General features: G+C 51.7%; 3 protein-coding genes across 4 annotated transcripts in view; 2 read left to right on the top strand and 1 right to left on the bottom strand.

Moving 5' to 3' along the window:
• The first annotated feature begins 401 nt into the window (after positions 1–401).
• On the top strand, positions 402–13,012 carry DSN1 (DSN1 component of MIS12 kinetochore complex). Its single transcript, XM_039514919.1, has 12 exons — positions 402–565; positions 3,976–4,012; positions 4,597–4,657; positions 5,174–5,536; positions 6,815–6,888; positions 7,834–7,906; positions 8,394–8,481; positions 9,099–9,158; positions 9,783–9,854; positions 10,483–10,630; positions 11,086–11,173; positions 12,781–13,012. The coding sequence occupies exons 1-12, from the start codon at positions 531–533 to the stop codon at positions 12,885–12,887; spliced, it is 1,206 nt and encodes a 401-aa protein (XP_039370853.1). The 5' UTR covers positions 402–530; the 3' UTR covers positions 12,888–13,012.
• Positions 13,013–13,212: 200 nt separating this feature from the next.
• Positions 13,213–21,037, top strand: MVB12A (multivesicular body subunit 12A). The gene is made up of 9 exons (XM_039514920.1): positions 13,213–13,588; positions 14,885–14,983; positions 15,294–15,390; positions 15,949–16,075; positions 16,174–16,305; positions 17,791–17,897; positions 19,360–19,424; positions 19,667–19,723; positions 19,887–21,037. The coding sequence occupies exons 1-9, from the start codon at positions 13,505–13,507 to the stop codon at positions 19,947–19,949; spliced, it is 831 nt and encodes a 276-aa protein (XP_039370854.1). The 5' UTR covers positions 13,213–13,504; the 3' UTR covers positions 19,950–21,037.
• ATP13A1 (ATPase 13A1) overlaps positions 21,022–27,493 on the bottom strand; it is a 25,419-nt gene continuing 18,947 nt past the window's right edge. The window contains exons 19-26 of one of the 2 annotated variants that reach the window (XM_039514912.1): positions 27,347–27,443; positions 25,988–26,181; positions 25,245–25,359; positions 24,630–24,826; positions 23,977–24,119; positions 23,056–23,167; positions 22,484–22,627; positions 21,022–21,453 (exon numbers count right to left, since the gene is read on the bottom strand). In XM_039514912.1, the coding sequence (XP_039370846.1) occupies positions 21,343–21,453; positions 22,484–22,627; positions 23,056–23,167; positions 23,977–24,119; positions 24,630–24,826; positions 25,245–25,359; positions 25,988–26,181; positions 27,347–27,443 (1,113 nt within the window). In that variant the 3' untranslated portion in view covers positions 21,022–21,342. The remainder of the gene's footprint in view (positions 21,454–22,483; positions 22,628–23,055; positions 23,168–23,976; positions 24,120–24,629; positions 24,827–25,244; positions 25,360–25,987; positions 26,182–27,346; positions 27,444–27,493) is intronic. The other variant, XM_039514913.1, reaches the window with a different exon arrangement.

Raw genomic sequence — 27,493 nt, 5'->3', positions numbered from 1 at the left:
TTTAGAGGACTCTCTTTGCTGGTTAGAAGAGATGGAGGCCTGTATGGTGCAAAGCAAGAATCCCTTGATCTTTAGGAGGGGTGGCTCTGGTAACAGTACGCCTGCAGCCTGCTGGCCGGCTCAGGTTCTGAGGATTTCTATATAAAGAATCATTACAGGTTCGCCTTTGCTACCTCTCGCTGCTAGCCCCGGAACCTCGCCGCCTCTTGCACGACGCTGCCCGCCCGCCCCCGGCAAAAAAACCCTACACTTCCCAGCACCCACCGCGATGCCAGCTCTAGGGCCTGCCTATTGTATCTCCCAGAAGCCCTTGCAGCGGGTGGACGTTGGCGGCGTCCTAGCCCCGCGCATAAATTATTCTCTCCAGCGGTTCCGCGGTGCATACAGGAGGGTGCTGCGCATGCGCCTCCCCTTGGCCCGACTCCCGCCCAGAACTACAAGTCCCGACAGGCGCTGCGGTTGGCGGGGCGGCCCGGGGCGCCTGCGCGGTGGCGGCCGGGCTGTTTGAGTGAGCGCAGAAGGCGGCAGGGATGGAGGCGAAGCCGGAGGGATTCGGGCGGGGCCGGTGAGTGGGGTGCGGCGCCCCCCCCTGCCGTGTAACCCCCTGCGCGCTGGGTCCGCCGGGGGGTGGCGGCCGCGGTGTCCCCGTCTTCCCTTCCGCGGCTCCGGGGGGTGGGGGGGTGGCCCCCGCGACGTGCCCGCCCCGGGGTCACCCCCTCCCCGGGGCTGCCTCCCGCCTGTTACCCCCAGAGCTGGGCGCCTGTCCCTGCCCCCTGCCCTGGGGTCATCCCCTCCCTTCCTCCCGGGGTGCTGCCCCCGCCCGTTCCCCTAGAGCTGGGCGCCTGTCCCTGCCCTGGGGTCACCCCCTCCCCGGGGCGCGGCCCCCCGGCCGTTCCCCCGTAGAGCTGGGCGCCTGTCCCTGCTCTGGGGTCACCCCCCCTCCCCGGGGTGCTGCCCCCGCCTGTTACCCCCCAGAGCTGGGCGCCTGTCCCTGCCCCTGCCCCGGGGTATCTTCCTCCTCTCCTCCCAGGGTGCTGCCCCTGCCCGTTCCCCCAGAGCTGGGCGCCTGTCCCTGCCCGGGGGCATCTCCTTCCCCCCCCTCCCCGGGGTGCTGCCTCCCGCCTGTTACCCCCCAGAGCTGGGCGCCTGTCCCTGCCCCGGGGTATCTTCCTCCCTCTCCTCCCCGGGGTGCTGCCCCCCGCCCGTTCCCCCCGAGAGCTGGGCACCTGTCCCTGCCCTGGGGTATCTCCCTCCCTCTCCTCCTAGGGGTGCTGCCCCCCCCCGCCTGTTCCTCTGAGAGCTGGGCGCCTATCCCTGCCCTGGGGTCACCCTGTCCCCCTGGGGTGCTGCCCCCCGCCCGTTCCCCCCCGAGAGCTGGGCGCTTGTCCCTGCCCTGGGGTCACCCATCCCTCCCTCTCCTCCCAGGGGTGCTGCCCCCCGCCCGGTCCCCCCAGAGCTGGGTGCCCTGGGGTGGGTCCTCCCTTCCCCCCGGGGTGCTGCCCCCCCGTCCATCCCCCCCAGAGCTGGGTGCCCTGGGATGGGTCCTCCCTTCCTCACTGGGGTGCTGCCCCCCACCCGTTCCCCCCCGAGAGCTGGGCGCCGGTTCCTGCCCTGGGGTCATCCCTCCCTCCCAGGGTGCTGCCCCCTGTCTATCCCCCCCAGAGCTGGGTGCCCTGGGGTGGGTCCTTCCTTTCTCCTGGGGTGCTGCCCCCGGCCCGTGCCCCCCAAGAGCTGGGCACCTGTCTCTGCCTGGGGTCATCCCTTCCTCCCTCTCCTCCCCGGGGGTGCTGCCCCCCGCCCGTTCCCCCCGAGAGCTGGGCGCCTGTTCCTGCCCTGGGGTCACCCCTCCCTCCTGGGGTGCTGCCCCCGTCCATCCCCCCCAGAGCTGGGTCCTTCCTTCCTCCTGGGGTGCTGCCCCCCTCCCGTGCCCCCCGAGAGCTGGGCGCCTATCCCTGCCTTGGGGTCACCCCTTCCTCCCAGGGGTGCTGCCCCTTGCTTATTCCCCCCAGAGCTGGATGCCCTGGGGTGGGTCCTCCCTCCCTCCCGGGGTGCTGCCCCCCGCCATTTTTCCTCCAGAGCTGGGTGCCTATCCCTGCCCTGGGGTCACCCCTCCCTCCCTCTTATCCCAGGGGTGCTGCCCCTTGCCCATTCCCCCGAGAGCTGGCCGCCTATCCCTGTCCTGGGGTTACTCCTCCCAGAGGTGCTGTCCCTTGCCTATTCCCCCCAAGAGCTGGCTGCCTATTCCTGCCCTGGGGTAACCCCTTCCTCCTGGGGTGCTGCCCCTTACCCATCCCCCCGAGAGCTGGGTGCTCTTGGGTGGGTCGTCTCTTCCTCCTGGGGTGCTGCCCCCCACCCGTTCCCCCTGAGAGCTGGGCCCCTGTCCCTGCCCTCAGATCACCCCTTCCGGGGTGCTGCCCCCCATCCATCCACCCCCAGATCTGGGTGCCCTGGGGTGGGTTCTTCCTTCCTCCCAGGGGTGCTGCCCCTCGCCCATTCCCCCCGAGAGCTGGGCGCCTGTCCCTGCCCTGGGGTCACTCCTTCCTCCCGGGGTGCTGCCCCTTGCCTGTTCCCCCCAGAGCTGGGCGCCTGTCCCTGCCCTGGGGTCACCCCCCTCCCCAGGGGTGCCGCCCCTCACCCGTTCCCCCCGAGAGCTGGGCGCCTGTCCCTGCCCTGGGGTCACTCCTTCCTCCCTTCCTCCCGGGGTGCTGCCCCTTGCCCATTCCCCCCAAGAGCTTGCTGCCTATTCCTGCCCTGGGGTAACCCCTCCAGGGGTGCTGCCCCCCGTCCATCCTCCCCAGAGCTGGGTTCCCTGGGGTGGGTCCTCCCTTCTTCCCGGAGTGCTGCCCCCCGCCCGTTCCCCCCGAGAGCTGGGCGCCTGTCCCTGCCCTGGGGTCACCCCTCCTTCCCCTTGTCCATTCCCCTCGAGAGCTGGGCTCCTACCCCTGCCCTGGGATCACCCCTCCCTCCTTGGGGGTGCTGCCCCTCAGCCATCCCCCCGAGAGCTGGGTGCTCTGGGGTGGGTCCTCCCTTCCTTCCGGGGTGCTGCCCCTCGCCCGTTCCCCCTGAGAGCTGGCTGCCTATCCCTGCCCTGGGGTCACCTCTCCCTCGCTCTCCTCCCGGGGGTGCTGCCCCCCGCCCATTCCCCCCGAGAGCTGGGCGCCTGTCCCTGCCCTGGGGTCACCCATCCCTCCCGGGGTGCTGCCCCCCATCCATCCCCCTGAGAGCTGGCCGCCTATCCCTGCCCTGGGATCTCCCCTCCCGGGGTGCTGCCCCCCATCCATCCCCCTGAGAGCTGGTCGCCTATCCCTGCCCTGGGATCTCCCCTCCCCTCCCGGGGGTGCTGCCCCTTGGCCTCGCCCATTCCCCCCGAGAGCTGGCCGCCTATCCCTGCCCTGGGATCACCCCTCCCGGGGGTGCTACCCCTCACCCATCCCCCCGAGAGCTGGCCGCCTATCCCTGCCCTGGGATTTCCCCTCCTGGGGGTGCTGCCCCTTGGCCTCGCCCATTCCCCCCGAAAGCTAGTCGCCTATCCCTGCCCTGGGATCTCCCCTCCCCTCCCCTCCCGGGGGTGCTACCCCTCACCCATCCCCCCGAGAGCTGGCCGCCTATCCCTGCCCTGGGATCACCCCTCCCTCCCCTCCTGGGGGTGCTGCCCCTTGGCCTCACCCATTCCCCTCGAGAGCTGGCCGCCTATCCCTGCCCTGGGGTCACTGCTCCCCAGGGTGCTGCCCCTCGCCCTCCCTCCCTCCTTGCAGCTGCCCCTTGCCAGCCCGGGTCTAGCTGCGCCCTATAGGCGACAGGCCTCACGTCCCGAGCTGCCCAGCGGGAGGGGGTGACTGTCCTAGTGCCTGGCCTCCCTGCCCTGTGAACCGTGTCCTGGAGTCAGGGCCCGGTGGGCTCAGAGATGCCTCGTGTGGCCGCAAGAAGTCAGCAGCTTTGGCCAGGTTATTACCCCATGTGTGTTTGGTGTTGCAGGACCCAAGAAGCTTGGCTACAGGAAATGCAGCTGCAGGTGAGGAGTCGGACTGTGCCCCTGCCCCAGCGTTAAAATGGATTTTCGTTATATATTTGTATAGCAGTAGTGCCTAGAAGCCCCTGTCTGGGATTAGGGCCCCTATGTGCTAGGGTCTGCACGGAAACATGTAATAAAAACAGTCCCTGTCCCAAAGAGCTTGCAGTTTAAGCCATGAGCTCTTGGTCTGGAAGTCACGACCCATAAAGGCGTTGCAAACAGGGTATGAAGGAGTCACAGTCTTCCTGTGCTTCATATATTGCTAGGTGGGAACGGTGGAGCATCACTGGTCTAAGCAAATGAGACGAGATGTCAACAGTTGGGGGATGTGGAAAAGGACAAGTTGGCACTGAACGGATCATGTTGCTCATAATAAGCAGCAGTTGCAGCATACCAGCTGCCTAGCCATTGTCAATGGGCTTTGAGATTGATCGTTGGGAAAAGGAAGAATTTGATTATGCATTTTATTAAGCTTTAGAGGATTAGCCACGCAGGCATCCTGCCTATTCTTCCCACTCCTTGTGTCCACATGGATTTCTGTTTTGTAGAACTAAAATATATCATGGAAAATGTTTATTTCTCAGAATCCCCCACAACAGAACCTCCCCGGTGTTGAAGATGGAAAGAACAGTGGTGGGACACAAGGTGAGGCATTATTTCAAAGAACTAATTATTAGTTCCCTGGGTAAATTATAGTGATGTAACACATTTTCAGCCGTCGAGTTAGTTTGGTTTCTAGAGCTGCTTCATACACAGGGATAATCACAGCATTCACATTCACTATGAGCAGTGTGTGAGGGGATTTGCAGTATTAGATTGTGCTTTCCCAATCTGGCTCCATAAACAATCTTCCTTCATCTCTACAGCCCTGTTCTTCCTCCCTTCCTAGACTCTGCAGAGGCTGGATCTAAAGATGAATTGAAGGAGCGGGTGGGAACAGGGGGCTCAAATGGTCCACACTTTTACTCTGTGGCAGTTCCATGAAAAAGGTAACACAGCCATCAGATTGTAATATCTTTCAGTCTCTGCCACCCTGGGCTGGGTTTGAAACAGTGATGCATAGGTGAAACGCCCTATATTCCCATTCCAAACCCCATGAGAGGTCATTCCCTCCGCTTTAGCGTTTCAGTGGATTTTATCTGATATGTCTATTTCTTCTAGAATGTGACCCCAGCGAGGAGAAAGTGGAGCCTGAACACTTTTCAGAGCCAAACAAAGTTATTAGTCCTGGGCCTGGAAACAAAGCTAATGTGAGAGCAAGTCCCAATGACAAAGTCAGAGCGGCTACCAGGAAAAGGTCTTGTCCTAGTCCTAGCCCCAAGAAAGCTGCCCGAAGTCCCAGTCCCAAGAGGATATCTCCCTGGAGAGGTAGTCCCAGGAAAGGCCTCACTTCAAGTTCATTTAACTTGTCCCCGAGGGCACTTGCCATTAGCCCACAAATCACACGTCGCTCCTGGTCTCGCTCCAGTCTGAAGGGAACCAACCGCCGGAAGTCGCTGCCTCCTTTCCATCAGGACATCACTGGTAGGTGCCATGTACCTCCTTGTGATTAAACTATGCTGAGATCCTTGTGTGAGAATTCTGGACAAGTGGAACTCTGACTTCATGGGTGCAATGTGTAAGGCATCAATGCAGTGATTGGGCCCAGACTTTGCTGCATTTAGGGCTATGTTTGGCAACCTTCTCTGAGTACAGCACTAAATGAGACCTTTCAATTTTGACTTGAAATGGATGTTTAGCCCATGAGTGCCGCAATGGTCCAGTTTAAGCTAAAGGGCTATTTATAGCTCTGTCAGGTGTCCTTGCCCAAAAGAGGACATGAACAGCTCAGAAGTGTGTGTGTGTGTGTGTGTGTGCGCGCGCGTGCCATACACTGAGTACAAAGGTTCTAAGGGTGAGGAGCAGCGTCTGGCTGAGTGCAAAGCACTACTTCTGCTTAATAAAAATCTGGAGTACCTCATCAGACCTTTCACTGTAGAAGTTGGAAGCTTCTATCCAGGAGCATGTTCCATGCAGGCAGCCCGGAGACTGAGTTATATGTTTGATTCTCCATAACCCTTTTCTTTTTCTTTTTTTATTTTGCAAAGCAATTCCTTCTGTAGTGTGTGAGATTCATCCACTAGAGCAGGGGTCGGCAACCTTTCAGAATTGGTGTGCTGAGTCTTCATTTATTCACTCTAATTTAAGGTTTTGCATGCCGGTAAAACATTTTAACATTTTTAGAAGGTCTCTCTCTATAAGTCTATAATATATAACTAAACTATTGTTGTATGTAAAGTAAATAAGGTTTTTAAAATGTTTAAGATGCTTAATTTAAAATTAAATTAAAATGCAGAGCCCCCCAGACCGGTGGCCAGGACCCGGGCAGTATGAGTGCCACTGAAAATCAGCTTGCGTGCTGCCTTTGGCATACGTGCCATAGGTTGTCTACCCCTGCACTAGAGCATGCATAGAAAGGAACCTCCCAGCTCCAGATTGATGGACCCTCCTCCAGTGCAGGAGTAAATGCTGGACTCAGCATTAGGGAGTTAACAGCTCTCTTAATGGCTGCTTGAATTAAAAAGGAACTTCTACGTTAAAGTTTTCATTACCCTTCTGAGATGCAACATGTAGCATCTGCCTTGTTACCTCCCCCTGTTTAGCACTTGAGATTGGCTCTTCTGGCAATGAAGTTGCTGGATAGACTGTCCCCGCTTTTGTGTGTATATGCATCAGTATTTACAGTGTCCAGCTCAGGGACATTTCAACCCCTCACCTTTTGAGGGAAACGTCTTTTTAAATGTGTTTGTGTTTAACTTTTAGAGCTGAGCAAATCAATCAGCCTTGATTTGCCTGAGACTGACAGGCTTTCCATGCTCCTGCTGTCTAGTTTCCAGGTGAGGTTCTAGGTCCCTGAAAGAACCATTTTGCTAAAAACAAATTATTTGTGTATTACTCTGCTTCTTATACTTCATTTTTCTTGATGGGTTTTAATCTGTAAATAAGTAATGAAGTGTGGTGAGGTGAGGTGGTCTAGCAAGAGGCAGGACTCTTGAGTTCTAGTCCCAAATGAATCCCTCTGTGGGCAAGGACAGGTCACGCCACTTCCCTATCCTTTGGTTTCCTTTTCTGTAAAATGGGGGAATAAACTCCATAAAAGTGTTGTGAATGTTAACTGACTGCAAACACTTTGAAAATGATACAAAAGCTAAACTTTACAGTTTATAAACTGATGTAACTGTGAAACAAGTGAGAGAGATTAAATAGTTTGTAGAATTTAGGGCTGTGGCGCATTTTACTTTGTCATACCAACTAAGAGGTATTAACTTTGGAATGATTTTTTTATACATATTGGAGCCCTATGGAAAATAAAATGTTTCTATCAAAAGACAAATTGCCAGAAAATGTTCAGGTGCAGTAAGCTTTGTGATTTTTGGTTTGTAGGATTTTATAATTTCACTCCCAGCAAGATACTGTTTCCTGCTGTGTAATACCACAGGCATTTGACTGACGCAATGCTGAAAGCTTTTCTCTAGTTTTGGCTGCACACTGACGTCAGTGCCTGGTGTTCAGTCTTTAAAACAGAGCGAGTGCAAAAAAGACACTTTTGTCATGCTTTCCATTGTTAGTAATAAGCTTGAAAGAAAAAACCTGCTGAGATTCTATAATCATCGTCCTGTTGCACTTGGCAAAATTTTGATAACTGCTTTATGGAGTTTATTCCCCCCTTTTCCCCACTGGATGGTCTAATGAAAAGCAGCCCAGTGTCAGATGGGATATTTTGAATAGTCTAAAAAAGGAAAAACAAAACAAATACCTCACTCTCTTCTCTGTTCTCCCAGTTCTCTGCCCAGAAGCTTCAGCACTTCATGAAGCAGACTGATGGCTTCAGCCCTGAGGCTTTTAAAGCAAATGGTGGGTCTCCATGTGATATATTTAATGAAAGGGTAATGCTGTACATTGAGGAGAGTAATAATCTATCTCTAGCTCTCAACTTGCACAGGGGAAGGGTCACTCAATTTCCACTCCAGAGGGAACCAAATGTTGTGGGGAAGAAGGAGCTTGAGCAGACAAAAAAAATCCCTTGAAATTGGTGCTTCTAATAGCCTGTGCATCATCAGTGGTGCCAAGAGAATGCCCAGAGTAAGCTTTGATCACGCATATTCTCTCTCTCTGCCAAAGCTAGCGTGACTGGTATCTGGAATGTCTTCTGTTAGGGAACTGAAGTGGTTATGCTGTAAAAACAGGGTTTGTGGGTTAACGTAACATCTTGGCATGTGAGCCCTGAGTACTACTGTTCCATGTATTTTACTTCAGTGTGAGTTAGTTCTGCAGAGAGCAGGTACTGTCTGCTGTTTAACTACTTCACTTTGTTTTATTGTTGTCTTGTCCCCACCTCCAGTGAATTCAGTTTCAGAAGAGCTGATGCGTTGTACAGAGAGACTGAAACTAGATGGAACGCTAAAGAAATGTACAGAAGAGCTGAAAGGGTAATGACTCCCTGTGGTCACACAGTGTTGTTGCAACATGTCATGGAGCTGGAGTTTGCTTTTCCTGTCCCAGTGCCTGACTGATTATCTTACATTGCAATTCATGAAACTTGTCAAGATTCATATTGCAGACACTGGAGACAGCAATGACCTATTGCAGGCTCTTAGTGTCTGATATTAGGTACAGCTTATAATGAGGGTCGGCAGGCTAAAATGCCACAATTCTTGCTTGCAAAACTTACATTGGAACTTGGCATTTGGGAGTGTTAAGAGTCCACATATTAGACAAATGAGCTATACAGGGCTGTGTCAGCTATAGCTGTGAAAAATTTGGAAAGTGTATTTAATGTCTTTAATGCTAATGACTCTAAAGGAGAATGTTTATCTTAATAGTCATGGCACCAAAGTGTCTACTTTAGTGCTTGGCACATCAGCAGGAGTTTTCATGTTTACATTTATATCCTAGAATAACCAAAAATTTGAATGAAGTATAGTACACTGCATTTACACAGAAGTGCTGCACAAACACTAAACAATCATAACAATCCTGCATGGTATAGATATTGCCCATAAACACCTCCTTAAAATCTCTCTGAACTTGTACTTCTCTGTTGTAGTATTTTATCAGACCCTGCACTAAATGCGTCATTGACCCAGATGAAGGACTATATAAACAGGTAAGAATAACTGAGCCTAGGTCTGGTTTCGTATTGCTGAATAAACAGAGTTGGGCCTTTTCTCATAGTTCTTGGTGTTATCAGCAATGATTCCAGCATCTGAAATGGGGACAGGACACTATGTGAAGAGAAGCCTAACACAGAAGCAACTCAGTTAGGTTCTATTAAACAGAGAACCTCACTCTGAGATTTTTCTGGACATTCTTCCACCTCAATCTTCCTGGTGCTCTAGGTCACTGAGTTTATTGTTTTAGTTTTTCGAGACATTGGGCAACCTCTAAGCCTTCCTTTGTAAGTCCTAGAATTGGACCACGAGCAGTGCATGAATTACAAGCAACTTCTGCTCTGGAGGTAATCACTAGCATTCACATGAGACAGAAATCTGAGAGACTGGCTGTGCTGTGATGTAAGCAGCCCTAACTCCACTTAGGTCAGCACTGGTTTATTTCATGTGCATCTGTATATCTGTCTATTGTAAATCAGAAGGCAAAATTCTGGCCCAGAGTAAAAGCTAGGGTTCTGGTGTAATTTCTATAGGCCCCTTACATTAGTGAAGCCCAAGGGAGGTAATTCCTCTCCTACAGTATGTATTAACGATCTTTCATCTGTTCGTTCATTCTGAAGGTTTACTACAGAGTCTCAAACTTGGGATCAGCTTTTACTGAGTTTCCAGAAAAGTGCAGAAGAAATGTCCAGGTTAGATTATTATCCTTTTTCTGTCTGTCCTTTTCAGCCAAAAATTAGATTTAATATTGAGAATCTAATAGTGCTAGTCACTGGTTAATGTGATCCTCTGTTGTATTTAATTCCAGTCCTCTAGAACCCAAATTGTTTGTTAAAAGACTTCAGCATTTTGTGTTCAGTTGTCAATCAGGTGTTTTTTCCATGCATAGTTTAATTTAAACATCATCAGCCCACAGTTGCATTATGAACCAGCAGCAAAGGTCATACAAGAAATTCTGGTTGTTAATCATGCTGTCAGTCCTGAAGAACACATGGAAGAGAATATGTTAAAGGAATTAAGTCTTGTTTAAAAATACTCAGCAAAGGACTCTGAATTGAAAAGTACACTCAGGTCCTGTTATTGGAGATGTGGTAAATTATGGAAACTTGTTTAATTAGGATGTGTAGCCAGGAACTGATTTTCTGACAGTATTTGTGATAAGTTTTAAAATTTCTTTTAATGGGACACGTTGGAGATCTTGTGGCAGATGACAGAAATGCAAATAATCTGCTTCTAGCCACATCTATGTTGGATGCCGTTGGAAAGTGTATACTCCCCATATGCAGTGGTTATATGTGTACCATGCTTTTTGTTTTCAAGACAACTGGAGCGGTGCAAGACGAATGACGTGCAAGTGGAGCCTGCAAGTTATCTCGGAGCATCACAGGCCAAAGTTCTCAGTAGCAAGCCTAACTATCAGAAAATACTAGATAGCCAGGGTGAGGTCTTTGACTGCATGGAGCTTGTGGTGAGTTATAGGATCTGAAATGCACTAAAGAGTTTAAAAATCTATAATGGTGCAAACACGGAAGTGTCAGCTGACCTGTTGTGTCTGAATCATTCATCTTTAGAAGATGTCAGACTATGCAAGACCCACCAATTAGCTTGTTTACCTTAGAGAACTCATTCTCTTCTCTACGCCAACGAGGAATTGACACAGTGAGGTCACTGAACATAGTACATTGTTTAATAAATGTGTTCCTGCAATGAACACAAGGAATCTGCTGTCATATTTCAATATCATTCTACAGTCCAAACCTGCATTACAGGTTACGAAAGGGAAATAAGTGGAAATTTCTAATGAAATCATCACCAAATGCTTTGGTTTGGCATTTGCTGTATTCACCTAGTTCACTAAATTTCCAGAGTTTTCTCTCTTATCTTCTGAGTTTCCCTGAAAACTTTTTTTGTTTTATTTTGCAGCTGGATGAACTGCAACAGGCAGTGAAGTTGTTGCGGGCTTTCATAGAAGACAGTACACAGTACCTCCGGAATCTGTCAGAGCAACTTGGTAAGCAGATGTTCCATCCATCAGACAGTAAATGCTTCCTATCCGAACCTTTGTTGTTAACCAATAAAACCCAGAAGGCTGTAGAGGGAGATGGATTAATTTTTGTTCTCTTCCTCTCACCCCTAAATTGCTTTGGCAGTACCTTGACAAGCTGTCATTAGAAGAGTTTTTTTGTTTTTGTTTTTTTAAAGTGATACTGTTCGCTTCACACAGTACTTGTTAGACCATTAAAAACCTATTGAGGGAAAAATGACATTGAGTGCAAGTTACCTTAAAAAGGGTTTATTGTTTATTTTATACTTTAAGCTCTTACTCCACCCTCCTTTATTGCTGACATTCTGCCTATGGTATACAGTTCATTCTAGTGTATTACACAAGGAAATCCTGGATTCCTATAGCTGTTGAGGACATTTTATTGAATATTGTATTGTGAGAGACCATAGTATATAGTCATGTTAGTGAAAATAAAAAATGCACCTCTCACAATTGCCTATTTAAGGCTGTTCCCATATCAGGTCTCTTATGTACGTACATATATTGCTTCTATAAATCCATGGTACGCCCACATCTTGAATACTGCATGCAGATGTGGTTACCTCATCTCCAAAAAGAGATTTTGGAATCGGAAAAGGTTCAGAAAAGGGCAACAAAAATGATTAGGGGTATGGAACAGCTTCCATATGAGGAGATATTAAAAAAACCTGAGACTGTTCAGCTTGGAAAAGAGACGAGTAAGGGGAGATATGATTGAGGTCTACAAAATCATGACTGGTGCGGAGAAAGTAAATAGGGAAGCATTATTTACTCCTTCTCATAACACAAGAACTAGAGCTCACCAAATGAAATTAATAGACAGCAGGTTTAAAACAAACAAAAGGAAGTATTTCTTAACACAGTCAGCCTGTGGAACTCTTTGCCAGGATGTTGTGAAGGCCAAGACTATAACAGGGTTTAATAAATAAATAAATTCATGGAGGATAAGTCCATGAATAGCTATTAGCCAGGATAGGCAAGGATGGTAGCCCTAGCCTCTTTGCCAGAAGCTGGGAATTGGGCAACAAGTTCCCTGTTCTGTTCATTTCCTGTGGGGCACCTGGCATTGGCCACTGTTGGAAGACAAAAAGAACAGGAGTACTTGTGGCACCTTAGAGACCAACAAATTTATTTCAGCATGAGCTTTCGTGGGCTTTTTGGAAGACCAGGCTATTGGATCTTTGGTCTAACCCAGTAGGGCTGTTGTTATGTTCTTCACCAGTCTGAGGATTCATAAAATCAGCCCTAAATCTGTGGAGGTTGAACTCCTGCCTTTAGGCGCAAGAGGAAATGTAAATGTTTTGACCCCTTTCCCTACGGTCTGACTCACAATGATGGGTTTGTGGAGACGTGTTTGGGTCACATCCTTAAAAGCAGACTCTACGCTCCAGGGGTGGGGAAACTGATGCACAGAAAAGCCCGGGGACCTGCTCAAGACCTGGGCCAAGCTAGGGCACAACCAGGATTTGATCCTGGCAGCCAGGTCTTTGCTCCCTTGTACCTGCTTCAGGTTAGCCAGAGCCTTTCCCTAGACGGGGTGGAGATAACGGGGGATTTTGTTGTTTCTCTTCCAGCATCAAGGACTTTTCAGCACCTGGAAAACTCACCGATTCGGAAACTTCTCAAAGTTCCCCCAAAGAAGCCCCCAGTCGCCCAGTGCCAGCAGCCCCCTGAGGGCTAAGCACGGACCTGCACGGGACAGTCGTTGCCTCCCCTGCCTTGTCCCGGGGGTTGTGGGTCCAGGAGGCGGGGGGGGGCTTAGCCCCCCCTTGCCTCAGTCACTGCACGGGGGGGTGGGGGGGGACCCGCGTGTTCCAGGGCCGGGGCCGCCCCGAGCTCCGGGCTCTGACCCCCCCCGCTGTCACGGGGGCCTGTGCTGAGAATAAAGCTGCGGGGCGCGGCCCCTGCGCGGATCCGTCTGGCCTCTGCTGCTGCTGCTGTTGGGGGCGGGGCGGGAGCGAACCAACGGGAGGGGGGGAGGGAAGGGGGCGGACCAACGGGTGGGGCGGGGGAGCGAAGAGAACAGTGGCGCCTGCGCACTGTGCAAGTGGGTGACGCATGCGTACCAGCCCTAGCCGAGTGATTTCCCGCTTCCGCGTTCAAATGACGCGTGCGCCCTGGCCGGAAGGGCGGCTCTGTGTGGTGTGGGAATGTGTCACTCAGCGGAGAGGCCAATCAGAGGGAAGTGTTCGCTGAGACAGCCAATAGGAGGAGAAAGAGGTAGGAGGAGTCCCCGCCTCCCCTCGTGAGGCCAGGAGGGGCCCGGACTCGGGGAGCGAAGCCGCCGGGCGACGAGAGATGGCGGCGCAGCTGGACCAGGCCCCGCTCACCGGGGTGGCCTGGGCCTCCAGCCCCGGCGCGGCGCCCTTCGGCTGGACACCGGTGAGAGCGGGGACGGGCGGACGGACGGAGCTCCCCGCCCCTGGTGCCCCCGCGCGCCGCGAGCAGGCCCCGCCCCTGGTGCCGCCCCCTGCCGCGAGCAGGCCCCGCCCCTGGTGCCCCCCCTTGCCGCGAGCAGGCCCCGCCCCTGGTGCCCCCCCCGCGCCGCGCCGCTAACAGGCTTCGGCCCCGGGAAAAGGCAACGCCCGTTGCCCCCCCCCCGCGCTGTGAACAGGCCCCATCGCCTGCTCTTTGCACCACTCCCGGGCCATGACTAGCCCTGCGCCCCCGCGCCAGGAGCAGCCCCCGGCCTTTGCAACCCCCTGCCCCCCGCCCAGGAGCAACCCCTGCTTCCCCAAGGAACAGCCCCCGGCCTTTACAGCCCCTGCTTCCCCAAGGAACAGCCCCGGCCTTTACAGCCCCCTGCTTCCCCAAGGAACAGCCCCGGCCTTTACAGCCCCTGCTTCCCCAAGGAGCAGCCCCGCCCAGGAGCAACCCGCCTGCTTCCCCCCCAAGGAGCAGCCCCCGGCCTTTGCAGCCCCTGCTTCCCCAAGGAACAGCCCCCGGCCTTTGCAGCCCCTGCTTCCCCAAGGAACAGCCCCGGCCTTTACAGCCCCTGCTTCCCCAAGGAACAGCCCCCGGCCTTTGCAGCCCCCTGCTTCCCCAAGGAACAGCCCCGGCCTTTACAGCCCCTGCTTCCCCAAGGAACAGCCCCGGCCTTTACAGCCCCTGCTTCCCCCCTGCTTCCCCAAGGAACAGCCCCGGCCTTTGCAGCCCCTGCTTTCCCAAGGAACAGCCCCGGCCTTTACAGCCCCTTGCTTCCCCAAGGAACAGCCCCGGCCTTTGCAGCCCCTGCTTCCCCAAGGAACAGCCCCGGCCTTTGCAGCCCCTGCTTCCCAAGGAGCAGCCCCGGCCTTTGCAACCCCTGCCCCCAGGAACAGCCCCCAGCCTTTGCAACCCCCTGCTTCCCCAAGGAACAGCCCCAGCCTTTGCAACCCCTGCCCCTCCCCAGGAACAGCTCCCCGGCCTTTACAGCCCCCTGCTTCCCCAAGGAGCAGCCCCCAGGCCTTTGCCACCCCTGCCCCAGGAACAGGCCCCTGCTTCCCCAGGAACAGCCCCAGGCCTTTGCAACCCCTGCTGCCCCTCCCCACAGGAACAACCCCATCCCCTTCCCTCTGCCCCACTTCCAGCCCACTGCACAGGAGGTAGCAGTGGCCATGGTCTGCCTCCCACCCCTCCATGCTCCCTTTGCCTAGGCCCAGCCTCAAGGTCACAGCCTGTCTGTACTCTCCCCCCCAGATCACCTCGACCCTGGAAGGAGCAACAGCCAACTTCGGGAAAGGATTTGGGCAGAAATCAGGCTACGTCTTGTGCATCACCTCCACTGCGGGCAGTGAAGTAGGAGGCACCCAGCGCTGCTGCATCTGCATCTTCCCCCAGCCCTGCCCCCACCAGGGCACGGCCCTGCCCCTACCCTGTGATTACCCACCCATGCGGTCATGGCCCTAATCCAGAGGGCCTTGACCCAATGCTACTCGCTGATGTGTGTGGGCCAGACCTTCACCCTAACCATGACCCCCTATTTCAGTGCGTAGCACTAACCCTAACTTAGCCACACACCCTCTCCCCCCTGTACTGTAACCTGCACACACACAACCTCCCACTGGCCACCCAATGGGACAGACTGACCTGAGTGTCTTTCTTTCAGACCTCCCCAGGCGACGTGGTAGCCGATGTACAGATCCTGAGCGAGAAAACGCCTCTGCCTTCAGGATACGTTTACATTAGGGAGTTCTTAGAACCGAGTGAGTCCTGGTGCCCCCATGACAAATGCATGTGCGCTCTCCCCTTCCACTCCCCCAGGCCCCACCTCAAACCACCCCCTTTAGCTCAGCTATAGCATTTTTCTATGGTATTAAAAATGAGGCAACAGCGCACAATGTGCCATTGGCAGTAGAACGCAGGCATTCCTGGCCCTGGTGCCTGTGCCTCTAGCCATGTTCTATGTTCGGGAGTTGTATTCCTGTGTAATAGGGAGATTAGGTCGCAGACATGTCACAGCACCTGTCTTTGTACAGACAGAGCTGAACATGCATAGGCCCCATTTAGGCAACAGTGTTGCACAAGGTTTTCTGTTTCGGTGGTGCTGGGCCTTTGTTATCTAAAGCTGGGTGATTAGGATTTAGCCTAGTCCAGCTCTTCAGAACGTCTTGCCAACCGCAATGTTAACCCTGGCTTTTTCTGAGCCAGCATTCACTGTTCAGTTAAGACAAACAGCAGAGACTGATGTTATAGACCATGAGGTTTATTGTTAACAACTGCAGGAATTTCTTGTGATGTTATGTTCTCTGCTTCCCCATTAGAAACATCCATTTCCAAGAAGAAACGAATTTGTGTGAAGCTTGTCCCATTAGGTGTGGCAGAACTAGTTGTTTTTGACATTATGCTGAGTGGCAAGAGTAAAGTGGTTCCATGCTATATGAAGATAGGGTAAGATGCTGCCATCCTTTCACTCTGGCTGCAGGTCCAGCTTTCTGGGGCTTTAGTTCTCAGTATAATCTGTTTTTCTCCTCCTCCCACTCCCCCAGGGAGATTAGCAGCTTTGCCGTTTGGTGTAAAAAGGGACACCTTCTCAAACCTAAACCCCTTCCAAAACCGAGGAACATCAGTCCAGCAATGAAGGGGCTTTCACTGGCGACAACAGACCAGGATAACAAAAAGTAAGTAATCAGTCATCATCTTTGGTTTTATTGGTGCCGGTCTTGAATTAGGAGTAAGTCCCAGTTTGTTACTATGACACCATTTGGCTTCTGATGTTTTGTCACGTGGCTCTCTCCTTGTGCTACCACCAAGGGTTGTGGAAAATACCTTAGCCTAGTGTTCTGCACTGCACGACCCGTGAGACAGTGGCGGCTCCCATAGACCCTAAGTGTGGGTCCCTGTCGATCACACTCTCCGGTGGCAGTGGGGCTGCAGCAAAGGCAGGCTCCCTGCCTTCCCTGGCCCCATGCTGCTCCGTGCTGCAAGCACTGCCCCCACAGCTCCCATTGGACAGGAAGTGTGGCCAACAGGAGTTGCTGAAGTGATGCCTGCAGAGAGGGGCAGCGTGCAGAGCCACATGCCCCCACCCCCAGCGGCTGCAGGGGTGCGTTGGCCCCTTCCAGGAGCAGCGTGGGGCTGGGACCACCCATCACCTTTAATGGGCAGGTTCTGAATAGGTCTTCCACCACCCAACCTGCAGCCTCCTGGAGCCAGCCCCCCAAACCCCCTCCTGCACCCCAAGCCCCTGTCCCAGGCCATAGTCCCCCCCCCCAGCCTCCAATACCTCCTTCTGTAGCCGAAGACACAGTACTGAGCCTTCTCCCAGAGCCAGCACTCCATGCTGCCTTCTGCACCCCAAGCCCCTGCTCCAAGAGCCAGCACCCCATAACCCCTCCTGCACCCCCAAGCCCCTGCCCCAGCTCTGAACCCCCTCCCAGAGCCCACACCGCAAGCAATAGTACCAATAATGGTGCTATTACCACAGCAACCAACAAAGAGCTTGGAGTGGTCAGCTGTCTGTGTCGGGTTGATGTGGCTCTCACATTGAAGGTTTTTTGCCAAAGTAGCCCCCACTTCACAAATAGTGAAGAGCACTGCCCCGACCCCCTTTTCACACATAGGAAAGGCATCATTCCTGGTGGGACTGGGACTGTCTGGAAGGAGGATACTGTGTGCCTTAGGTTTGCGTAGCTTTAAGGGTACAGCTCTGGTGTAAGGCACTCATAAATCTTAGAGTATTTTGCAGTATTGTTGCTCCCAGGGTATTAGAGAGACAAGGGGTGGGGGGAAGAGGGGTGTGTGGACATTTTTGGTGAGTGGGACAAGTTTTGAAGCTCTTCCTGGTTGGGCTCAGCTGTCTGGCTCCCGGTGTTGTGACTGGCCCCTTGAGTACAGGGATCACGGTGGCACTCAGCGTTGACCCGTCTGCTCCTCTGTCGTGATGGTGGAGACTAGGTCAGTTCTGAGCTGTTCTGCCACCCTGTGTGCCAGTGTCCCGGCTGGCAATGTCTGAAATGGGGAGCTCAGCCTAACGAGCCCCATGGGCAGGAGCTGCTGCTGCAGGGGGAGGTTTTTCATTTCAGAAAAAAAAACTCTTTTTGGTGCTGTTTTTGCAAATGTAAAACTCCAGGGCCTCAATTTGTAAATTGTCTAATCCCTTGCAGGACAGAATTTTCATCAGAAAAGTCTTTGACTAGAATTGGATCAAAACATGTATCCCTCAAACGAGATGATTCCATTTATGATACATCTAACCTCTATGGCATTTCAGGTAAATGAATCCCTCCTTCTAAGTACAATGTCTGACAGCTAGCTTAGGAGAGACACTCCACATTAAGCAACTAATGTAATGTCGTATTGCTCTTTTTCTTCTATCTAGTTAAACAAAAAAAAAGATCCAGTCAAAGCTACTATGTAATCAGAAAGGTTGTGGGTTGGAATTTCTAACTTCTTCCACTTGGACAGGGTTATGCAGACAGTTTGGGTTTTGTATCGCATGTTCCTTCCCAGGGTATGGCTACACTGGCGAGTTGCAGCGCTGGAAAGCCTCCACCAGCGCTGCAATTAGTAAGTGGCCACACCTGCAGGGCACTTCCAGCGCTGCAACTCCCTGGCTGCAGCGCTGGCCGTACACCTCACTCAGCATGGGGAATAAGGATTCCAGCGCTGGTGCTGCAGCGCTGGTCATCAAGTGTGGCCACACACCAGCGCTGTGATTGGCCTCCAGGGTATAAGGATGTATCCCAGAATGCTTTTATAAATTACTCTCTTTGTTTTGTTATGCAGCCTCTCTTTGTTTTGTTGTGAACGAGCTCCGTTCTGTACCTGGCTGTAAACAATCAAATGAGAGGCAGGGAGAGTGAATGAAATAGAATGGAGCCGATCTCCGTTTGAACTGCTTATCTATAAAAACAAACACTGATCACAGCAAACAGGAGCTATCTGTACCTGGCTGTGAACGATCAAATGAGAGGCAGGGGAAACAGTGTTGGATGCAGGCTGTTAGGGTTCGCAAACATTTTGTGATTTTTCCAATCTCTCTCTTCCCCGCTCCCTGTCACAGTACACCACAGGGAGTGAGTGAAACAGGGGGCAGTCCGTGTTGGAGGCAGGCTGTTTGCAATTAGAGTTAAGACTAAGGGCTCATGAACATTTTGTGATTTTTCCAATCCAGGAAGCTAACACACAGTGTTGGCTCCAAAAATCCACTCTCTCTATCTTCCCCGCTCCCTGTCACAGTACACCACCCTCCACCCCCCTCTTTTGAAAAGCACGTTGGTGCACTTGAATGCTGGGATAGCTGCCCATAATGCAGCACTCCCAACAGTGCTGCAAATGCTCCAAATGTGGCCACACACCAGCGCTGGTAGCTGTGAGTGTGGCCACACACCAGCGCTGCTCCTACACAGCTGGATGACCAGCGCTGCAAACTACCAGCGCTGCAAACCGTAAGTGTAGCCATACCCCCAGAGAGCTGGGTATTCTATCACATGTTCCTTCTCATAAATGGAGTGGCATAACATGATGTTACAAGAACAGGATAAGGTAGTCCAGCTGGGCCGTCCTCTCACTCACGCTTCAAGCCCTCTGGCAATTCACAGGTTAGCATTCACCAGTTGAGGGACTGCCCTAGGCACCAGGTTTTCCCTACAGGTCGGCCAGTGCACTGCCACACTATGCTTTCATAGTATTGTTCACCTGCAGCTCTCTGACGAGCATTTCTCTTTTTTCAGCCATGGACGGGGTACCTTTCGCACTACACCCCAAATTTGAAAGCAGCATCACTACTGGGACTAATGTGAGTATCACTATAAGTTACAGGGCCATTATACCAATTCCTTTCAATGAAATTGCTATTTCAGGGGTGAGTAAGAAGGTCATGTAGTCCCACACATTGATGATTCTGTATATGTTCATGTGGCAAAAGTCTTCAGTTTCCTGGGTGTTGTAAACAGTTCTACAGGATAAACAACCACTGGGACAGGAAGCTGCTAGGACATCATGACTATGTTACCTATTGTAGTTACCTCTATTTTGTAGGCCTTTTCCATCTTCACGGACTTGAACATTAAGTCTCTTGCTGACATTGAGAAGGAGGTAAGTAATTCACTGCAGCCTGCCCTCTGTTCTCACTGGTAATACCAAGTTGGAGTACAAAAGGATGGAGGCTTTAGAGTGGCTGAACATGAGTTCTGGCTGCACTAACAGCTATGAGAGTGAAGTAGCATTTTCTATCTATAACCCTTGTTTTTTGTTTCAGTATGACTATGCCTTTGTAGTTGAAAGGACTGCGGCTGCCAGGCTCCCACCCAGCATCTGTTAGCACTCTATGCTGCTTGATGCTACTAAAGCACGAGGCACATGTCCCTTCTAGCAGATAGTTACAGTCTGCCTACTAAATCATTCCATTGAGGCTGTCTGTTGCCACAGGTGCATAAATGGCACAACCAGATGTGATGGACTCAATTCTCTAAAGGACTGAATGAACTCTGCTTCTGCCTTCTAATTTTGTAATATTTAAATCTGTAATCCACTTGGTGCTATCAACTTTTGATAGATTATATTCACAAGCAAAGTCAAAGAAGTGCATTTACGCTCGCAGCCAAGGGTTATGTCTACACTGCAATAAAAGACCCAGGCCTGGCCACAGCTGGACCCTGGGCTCTGAGACCTTCCACCCCCAAGTCATGAGGTTGCAGAGCCAGGGCTCCAGTCCAAACCCAAACATCAACACTACAATTTTTAAACCTGCAGCCAGTCAGCTGACCCCGGGTCCAAAAGTCGCTGCTGTTCATATTTTACTGCGGTGTCCAGTATTCTACTGTCACCTGCTTTGAGCTCTCCATGGAAAGCTCAAAGATTTATTTTTGGGTGGGGGGAGGAGAGAGACATGCTGATGTTGTATGGTGAACATGTCTCTTAACCAATCATCGTGCACAAGTCTTTGGGGGTTTACCATAGGTTTTACTTTTGTGTAGCAGACAGCAAGACACTAATATTTTGTTCAGTCTGTGTTTAAAGATTAATGAACATTGGGTAGTGAACATTTCTTAACTCTGTTACTAACTCTGTATTCTGGATGTTGTCCCTGGTAAGGTAACTTTGTTTTTATTTTCAAGGACAACTTTTTATACAGCAGACATACTAAGCAAACTAAGGGCTTAAAGAGGCTGTTGCTGATAGTGTCATACTAATTAAAACCAGCCTTTGTTCAAGCCCTCCTTGCATATTTATGACTAAGTGAACCTAGCTACTATTCCTGCTGTTTCTTTCATAATTAAGGGACTCTAATTTAAGTGTCTGAACCTCAGAACTCATGTAGGGGGAACAGCTGATAGTTACTCAAAAGTTCAAGTGCTTACACTACTAGCCACCAAAAATAAATGCCAAATGTGTTTTAAAATACATTGATTCCAATTTAATTACCAAATTCTGTAAACGCTTCCTCAAGCACAGGGCAATACAAACCCCCACTATGTCACGGGTCCTGGAAATGGTATTTCAAAGTGTATTGCCCCATGCAGCCTTGATTGTTACACCAAATGGTCTCCAAGCGAGCACGTCAGGCAGCTTTCCCAGGCCTGCTCCAGAGCAGAGTTAAGTCACTGTCAAAAGAATAAAGATTCTTCTTGCAATCTGGAAGTGTCCCCCCACGGTGTTGTCCTTCACACTCGTATACTCAGCACTGCTGGGATGGTGGAGGCTTGGAATCTGTTTCAGGAAGGCACTTTAAGTTTTGCACTCCCCAGCAGAAACTGAAGAATTCGGTCCACCACCAAGGCGAGGAAGAAGTCAGCCAGCAAGACCTGAGCAATCACAATCTTAAACTGAAAGGGAAGCAGCTCAGATTAGCCAAAAATAACTTAAGAACATTACAACAGGTTCTAACTGCTGGAAGTTTCAATAGAACTAACAGTTTTAATGGGAGATTATTAAGGGCCAAGCGGGGCTTCAGCAAAATAAATGAACCAAGATGGTGAATGGTGGCAAGTAAGCACTTATACTGAACTGGACAGTCCAGTCCCTCTCAGCTCTGCACTGCCACAAAGGAAGCAGGGATGCAAAGTGAACTCTTGCCTCATGTGACCAGACCCAGAAGAGGAATAGCTCAGTGGAGGGTTGCTCTGTGGGGCTAGGAGAGAAGAGCAGGGGTGACATGAAAAGCTCAGTAACTGCAGTGCTGCACTACTCAGGAATTTAAACCTGTCTAAAGCTAAGTAAATCTGTACAGAAAGTTCTGAGAGGCTGCTGCTGTGCCTCAGGGAGGATGCAGATCTTCAGAACCTCAATGTGAGACCCAGCCACAGAGGCAAGTAACCCAGATGTTCTTAGGTTAAGAGTATTTAGAACAAGTAGCTGTAGCTGTTTGAAAACAATTGCTTGTTATTGTTCTCAAACACTGACCACACAAGCCACATTATGGAAAAGTTTCTGGAAGTCCATATGTAAGGAGTGTATTTTAAATCAAGTTTTAGCTTTAAAAAGAAACACCCCTTAGAATCATAGAACCATAGGCTTAGAAGGGACCGCAAGGGTCATCCAGTCTAACCCCTTAGATGCCAGCTGAGTTTGGTTTGAAGACAGGGGAATTCAGAACCCAAACTGATTCCTGTCTAAGAGAATCCCTGAGGGTCTATTTTCCAATGAGCGTTGAGGAGCTGTAAGTGAAGCATGAAGTTGGGAATTTCACAGGTGCCTGAGCTGAGTTACGTGTCTGACTCCCATTGAAATCAGTGGGCACCTAACTTCTTCAGGCCCCTTTGAAAGTCCTGGCTGTAGCAGTTTCATAGCACTTTCTATAGTAGTTACTCCAGAAGAGTCTGCCAGTGTGGAACACTCCCTCCTGTCCCTGCTCACCTCCATGGGGATTTCCACCAGCCCAAACTTTTCACTGAACTCTGGTGAGGAGCCTGTCAAAAGGCCCACAATGGCCAGTCCTGAAAGGATAATACTCCACAGTAGAGGTTTGTTCTCCCGCAGACTCTCCATAAAAGGGTGGCCCTGAAATGGCAAATGCAGCATTGAGACACCATCAGAGCAGAAGAGCTGCTGCAGCTCATCTTCACAAGGTTCAGTGGGAGGCAGTTTTAAACACCAAATTCACAAGCTTGTTTGAAAACAGGACAGGAATTCAGAGTATCAGTTCCCTGCCTGAGACACCAGATGTACAATTTGGGTCTTGCCTTGATGCATTCAGAACAGCTCTTTGTACATAAGCACACTTTTTCCAAACTCTCAGCGGATGTCTCTACTGAAGGATTTACATCTGAGACACTGCAGTTAATAATTTAAAACAAATCTTTGTATCTCACACCCACAGCGCTAAGCCCACATGGGTTTAAAACAAAGTTCAGATTTGCAAACAGCTCAGTTCCTACAAGTGCATTTGCTTTGCTGTAACATTACAATTTTGTTCCTTCCCATCTTACCTTGTAATTAATGGTGAAGGTGGCCATCTGCATTGCCATTGACATGATGTAAACTGTGCTATTCACCAGGCTGGGCTCAAACTCCTTGTACAAATCCACAAACTCTTCTTTCCTTAAAAAAAAACCCCCAGACAAAGCCCTTTCTGATCAATGGAGCCCAGTTCTGGGATTTCAGAATAACTGGGACTAGGGCCAATTCATCAGCTGAAATTTAAAAAAGACTTGAAGGGAACCATTGTGATACTCTAGTCCAGTGGTCCCCAAATGTTTTCTGTTGCCTCCCCTCTTACCTGGCTGCGGCTGGGGGTCAGGTGCTGAAGCCACAACCGGGATTGGAACCGTGGGCCAGAAGCCGAAGCCCAAGGCCAGGGCTGCAACTGGAAGCCAAGATGGGGGGCTGAAGCCACCGCCGGGGCCCAGGCAGGGCCGGAACAGAGCAGGGGGCAGAGGGGGACTGGGTGGCGGTCCTTTCCCGCTCCCATGGGGGCTGGCCCAGGCCCCGCTGTGCCCCCCAAACATTCCTCCGTGCCCAACAGTTTGGAGACTCCTGATTTAATCTGACCTGCCTAACGTAGGGCCCTAGACTCACATTTAGTAATTTCTGCACCAAGCCCATAACTTCTGCCTGAGAGATGCTGTATTCAGGTAGATCCCCGGTCTTACTATAAAGAGTTCTGAACTCAACTCTGCTAAGTTGTCTGGTGACCTTCATTTGATTTGCAAATCAAATCCACCTTTTTGCATATTTCCCTCCTTCCTACCAAATTTCAGATTAAGCAGGCAGGGGCTTCTAAGGGAAAATAAGAAGGAAAAACACCATGAAGGCAGCAGATTTTCCCTACGCCTTCCTTCCTTTGGTGCTCAGCCGCAGCCTGAAGATAGGCGCTAACATTCTGTACTTCAGAAACAAGCAGCACTCACTTGGCAGAGCTGCGAGCCTGTGCACCATGGTACAGATACACCAGGCTAAGGAAATGGACGAGGAACTGCAGCAGCACCGTCAGAACAGTGTAGAGATTAAAGATATTGGGTAACGGACGCTCTCTGGAAAGTGTCTTCAGAGGCTGGAAACCAAAGGGGAAAGACACCAGGATTTAACAGATGGAAATATTGTACGAAGACGATGAAGCTGGCGCCACTGGTCAAGCTGCCAGCAAGATCCCACCTGTGTCAACTGTGCCCATGAAATGCCCAACTCTTATAAATTCCACTTCACACAGTGAGACCTTCAGCTGCATACTGCAGGCAACAGTGTATCCCAGGTGATTAATGCCTGCGTCTGCCCATGTGCTCTGGCACACTGAACAGAAATGCACCGTCTGTATGAGCTCATTTTTAGACATTCCCTAAAGTGCTACGTGTTGGCCTCAGAAAGGCCTCCCACAGCCAGGATCTGGGGAAGAACAAAGTGACTCACTGCACATTCGGGGCAGGCAGGGAACTGGCTGGACAGCACTCACTGTAAGAACAGAAGAGCTGCTTTTCCTACCACATTTCTCACAAGAGAACCACAACCCTTCCCATTCCCTCCTTCGGAAGCACTCCCAGGTCCAGCAAGCCACCATGCAACATACCTTTGACCTGGAGATGAAGAGGAAGCAGCCAGCCAATAACAAACCCTGAAGCGTTGCCTGGAAGTCACTGAACTTCACTCCTTCCAGGTAAAGGACGCTCTGGCTGTACGCGAGGATCAGGGCATTCAAAGCCAGAATCTTAAACATTTGGAGCGTGGTCACTAACGTGCAGCGACCTTGCTTGATCACGTGGCAGACTGAAGAGCAAGAGGAAACAGCGGTTTGTCCTCAGGATGCAAGCAAGTTCTGTGGCTCTATCGGCACAGCCCCCTCCACTCACTGGGACCCAGCACAGGGGAGCTCACCTTTCCCTTGACCCCCGTGGGCCATGGTCACTCAGTTTCCATCTCCAAGCTGGGAAATCCACAGGGGGAAATGAAAGCTCGGAATATGGGAAGCCCCCTCTTGGCCTCATGTTTTAGGCATTTCCTCCCAGTAAGAGTCGGTGTTTGAATCACCCTTTTCCCCACCTCACCCAAAGCCCCCCTGCCTTTGCCGAGGGCCTGTTCTGATTCATCTTGGAGATGCGCCCACGCTGCTCTCCTCATCTGAGTAGGATGGGTCACCAGCTGAGAAGCAATGCTACAGCGCAGACCTGCTCCCGTTGCTACTTACTGCACTGAATGGAGGAGAGCTTCGACGTAAAGGGAGCAGCGATGCTGGCGTCACCCAGTTTCACAACAGGCACGTGGTCCTCTTCCAAATCCTTCAGGACCTGGCTGATCCGCTCCTGGTTTGCAGTGAGAGAGGAGACATTTCATTATCACAGACTGGGATAACAGGGAGACTTGCATCATCTCGACCCAGCCCTGATCCTTGCTCTGAGCAGCTCTCCACACTGCCAGGCCCTTAGACAGCCCCTCTGCATACACCCATGAGCCAGCTGCAGACATCTTGTGACTGAACCACCTCCAGGAGGCCTGTCAGCCGACACCCACCAGTGTCATTTTCGGGGCAGGGAGGAGAAAGGCTGGGCGTGTGGACTCCCCTGGGCAGAACTGGAAACGTGAAGGCTGGTTTATGGATCCATGAAAGGACAATATTGTCATGGGTAGCTGCTGCAAGTCTGACTAGAATGAGCCTGCACTGGTGGGGGCTCAGGAACAGGACAACTCCCTCTAGCTTTGACTTCCTTTCTGGCCTGAGAAGCCTTCCAGATGTACCGAATGGAGTGTGTGCAGGGCCTCGCTGCAATCAGAATTACATTCCTGGGGTGTCCTGCCACTTCCGATTCAAGCTGGGTGGGGGAGAGGTGTGTGTCTGTCTGTGTGTGTTTGTGTGTGTGCGCGTACGCCAGGGATGTGGACAGAGTGAGCCACTGAACCTGGAAGCGGGGAGGGGCTGGGATCCAGGCAGACCTGGTTACCAACCCGTTGGATGGCCAGTTGCTCTTCTCTTTGGGACATGACCCTGTGCTTGGCGGCGCGGGAGGTGGGCTTCACGGCACTGCTCCCCATGGCAGGCAAGGCGGGTTTCCCATCGGTGGGTCCATCGCGAGGTCTCTTTTTCCGCTCAGGGAGTCTCTCGGGAGCATTTGCCAGCAGCGCCACCCCTGTAAGACCAAAATGTCAGCTGCAGGAAAAGAAAGGTGAAAAAACCCCAACTGGCAAAATGACTTTGCCAAGCGGGAACCCTTAGCTCCCAGCGGCAGTCGCCCTTCACAGTCCACCTTAGAGCGGTGCAGAGCAAACGTACGAAGGGGAAGGCAGCACTTGTTACAGCAGGGGACTGGGACGTCTGGGCTCCAGTCCTATCTCTGTGCGATCTTAGACAAGGTGGGTGAGCTGACCTGAAGAACTTTGTGTCAGCGCGAGAGCTTGTCCCTCTCTCACCAACAGAAGTTGGTCCAATAAAAGATATCCCCTCCCCCGCCTTGTGTGTCATATCCTGGGACCACCAGGGCTACCGTAACACTGCAGACATTTCCACATCTGTAAATGGGAATGCAGTAATACCCCCGGCCTCAGTAAAGCTCTCGTCACCTCTGAAGGAAGGTTTTCGGTATTATCTAGGAGTCAGTACTGAAGGCACTAAAGCCACAGCCTATATCCAAGGGACCGTAGCTGGCCACTATCCTAGGCAGAAATACACCACATTACTCAGCTCAGCCTTATTTTGCTAAGGGAGACAGAACAGAATAAAAAAAGGTGGAGGGGAGGGGGCAGCAATTGGAGCATTCTCACCAAATGATTTCACAGAAGGCATTTTCTGAACCAACTGAAACAAGAATCTGGAAAGTTTAGATTAATCCGGATTTAGGGATGTCTCCGATTCGGAATGCAGGATTGATACACAGTCTGGTTTCCCAGGGAGGTCCCAGACTGGGGTGCCCTTCAGGCATGTTACCCTCAGGGGCTGAAGCAGCAGCAGCAGCAGAGGAGCGGGGAAGAAGTCGCTCTATAAAGTGCTCCCAGGGTAACTGCTTTGTAGCCAGTTTTTCCCCTCTAGGTTAGGCTCATGCCATGTAGAAGCAGAAGCTCTGTGTGTATTTCGCCAGCCTACTGCTCATTTCACCCCCTGGGGAGAGACGATGCAGCTCCAAACGGAGTCTGCCAGATTAATTACTGACCAATCCCAGCTGAGAAAATCCCCAGTAAATAAGTAAGTCCCTAGAGATGCCTGCGGCTGTGTCCAAATGCTGAATTCTGCACCCAGGGATACAAGCCAAACCCAGGAAGCCACACACACCTTCCTCTTCATTGCATGCTTAGACTCACCCACATCTGCATGCTTCAGGGCTCCAACGTCGTTAGTTCCATCGCCACACATCAGCGTGACAAAGCCGAGCCCCTTTAATGTTGTGATGACAAACTCCTGCAGTGAGAAGTGCCCAGTCAGGAACAAACACCTGCCCAAGCTACTGG

Source organism: Mauremys reevesii, linkage group 25 (assembly GCF_016161935.1).
Source record: "Mauremys reevesii isolate NIE-2019 linkage group 25, ASM1616193v1, whole genome shotgun sequence".
Taxonomy (NCBI): domain Eukaryota; kingdom Metazoa; phylum Chordata; order Testudines; family Geoemydidae; genus Mauremys; species Mauremys reevesii.
This window is presented reverse-complemented; position numbering and strand designations above follow the sequence as displayed.

Coding starts and splice junctions, on each gene's coding strand:
- DSN1 (XM_039514919.1), top strand. CDS start 531: ATGGAGGCGAAGCCGGAGGGATTCGGGCGGGGCCG. Junction 9,159..9,782: donor ATGAAGGACTATATAAACAG/GTAAGAATAACT, acceptor TTCATTCTGAAG/GTTTACTACAGAGTCTCAAA. Junction 10,631..11,085: donor TTGACTGCATGGAGCTTGTG/GTGAGTTATAGG, acceptor TTTATTTTGCAG/CTGGATGAACTGCAACAGGC.
- MVB12A (XM_039514920.1), top strand. CDS start 13,505: ATGGCGGCGCAGCTGGACCAGGCCCCGCTCACCGGGGTGGCCTGGGCC. Junction 13,589..14,884: donor CGCCCTTCGGCTGGACACCG/GTGAGAGCGGGG, acceptor TCTCCCCCCCAG/ATCACCTCGACCCTGGAAGG. Junction 19,724..19,886: donor TTGCTGACATTGAGAAGGAG/GTAAGTAATTCA, acceptor TTTTTGTTTCAG/TATGACTATGCCTTTGTAGT.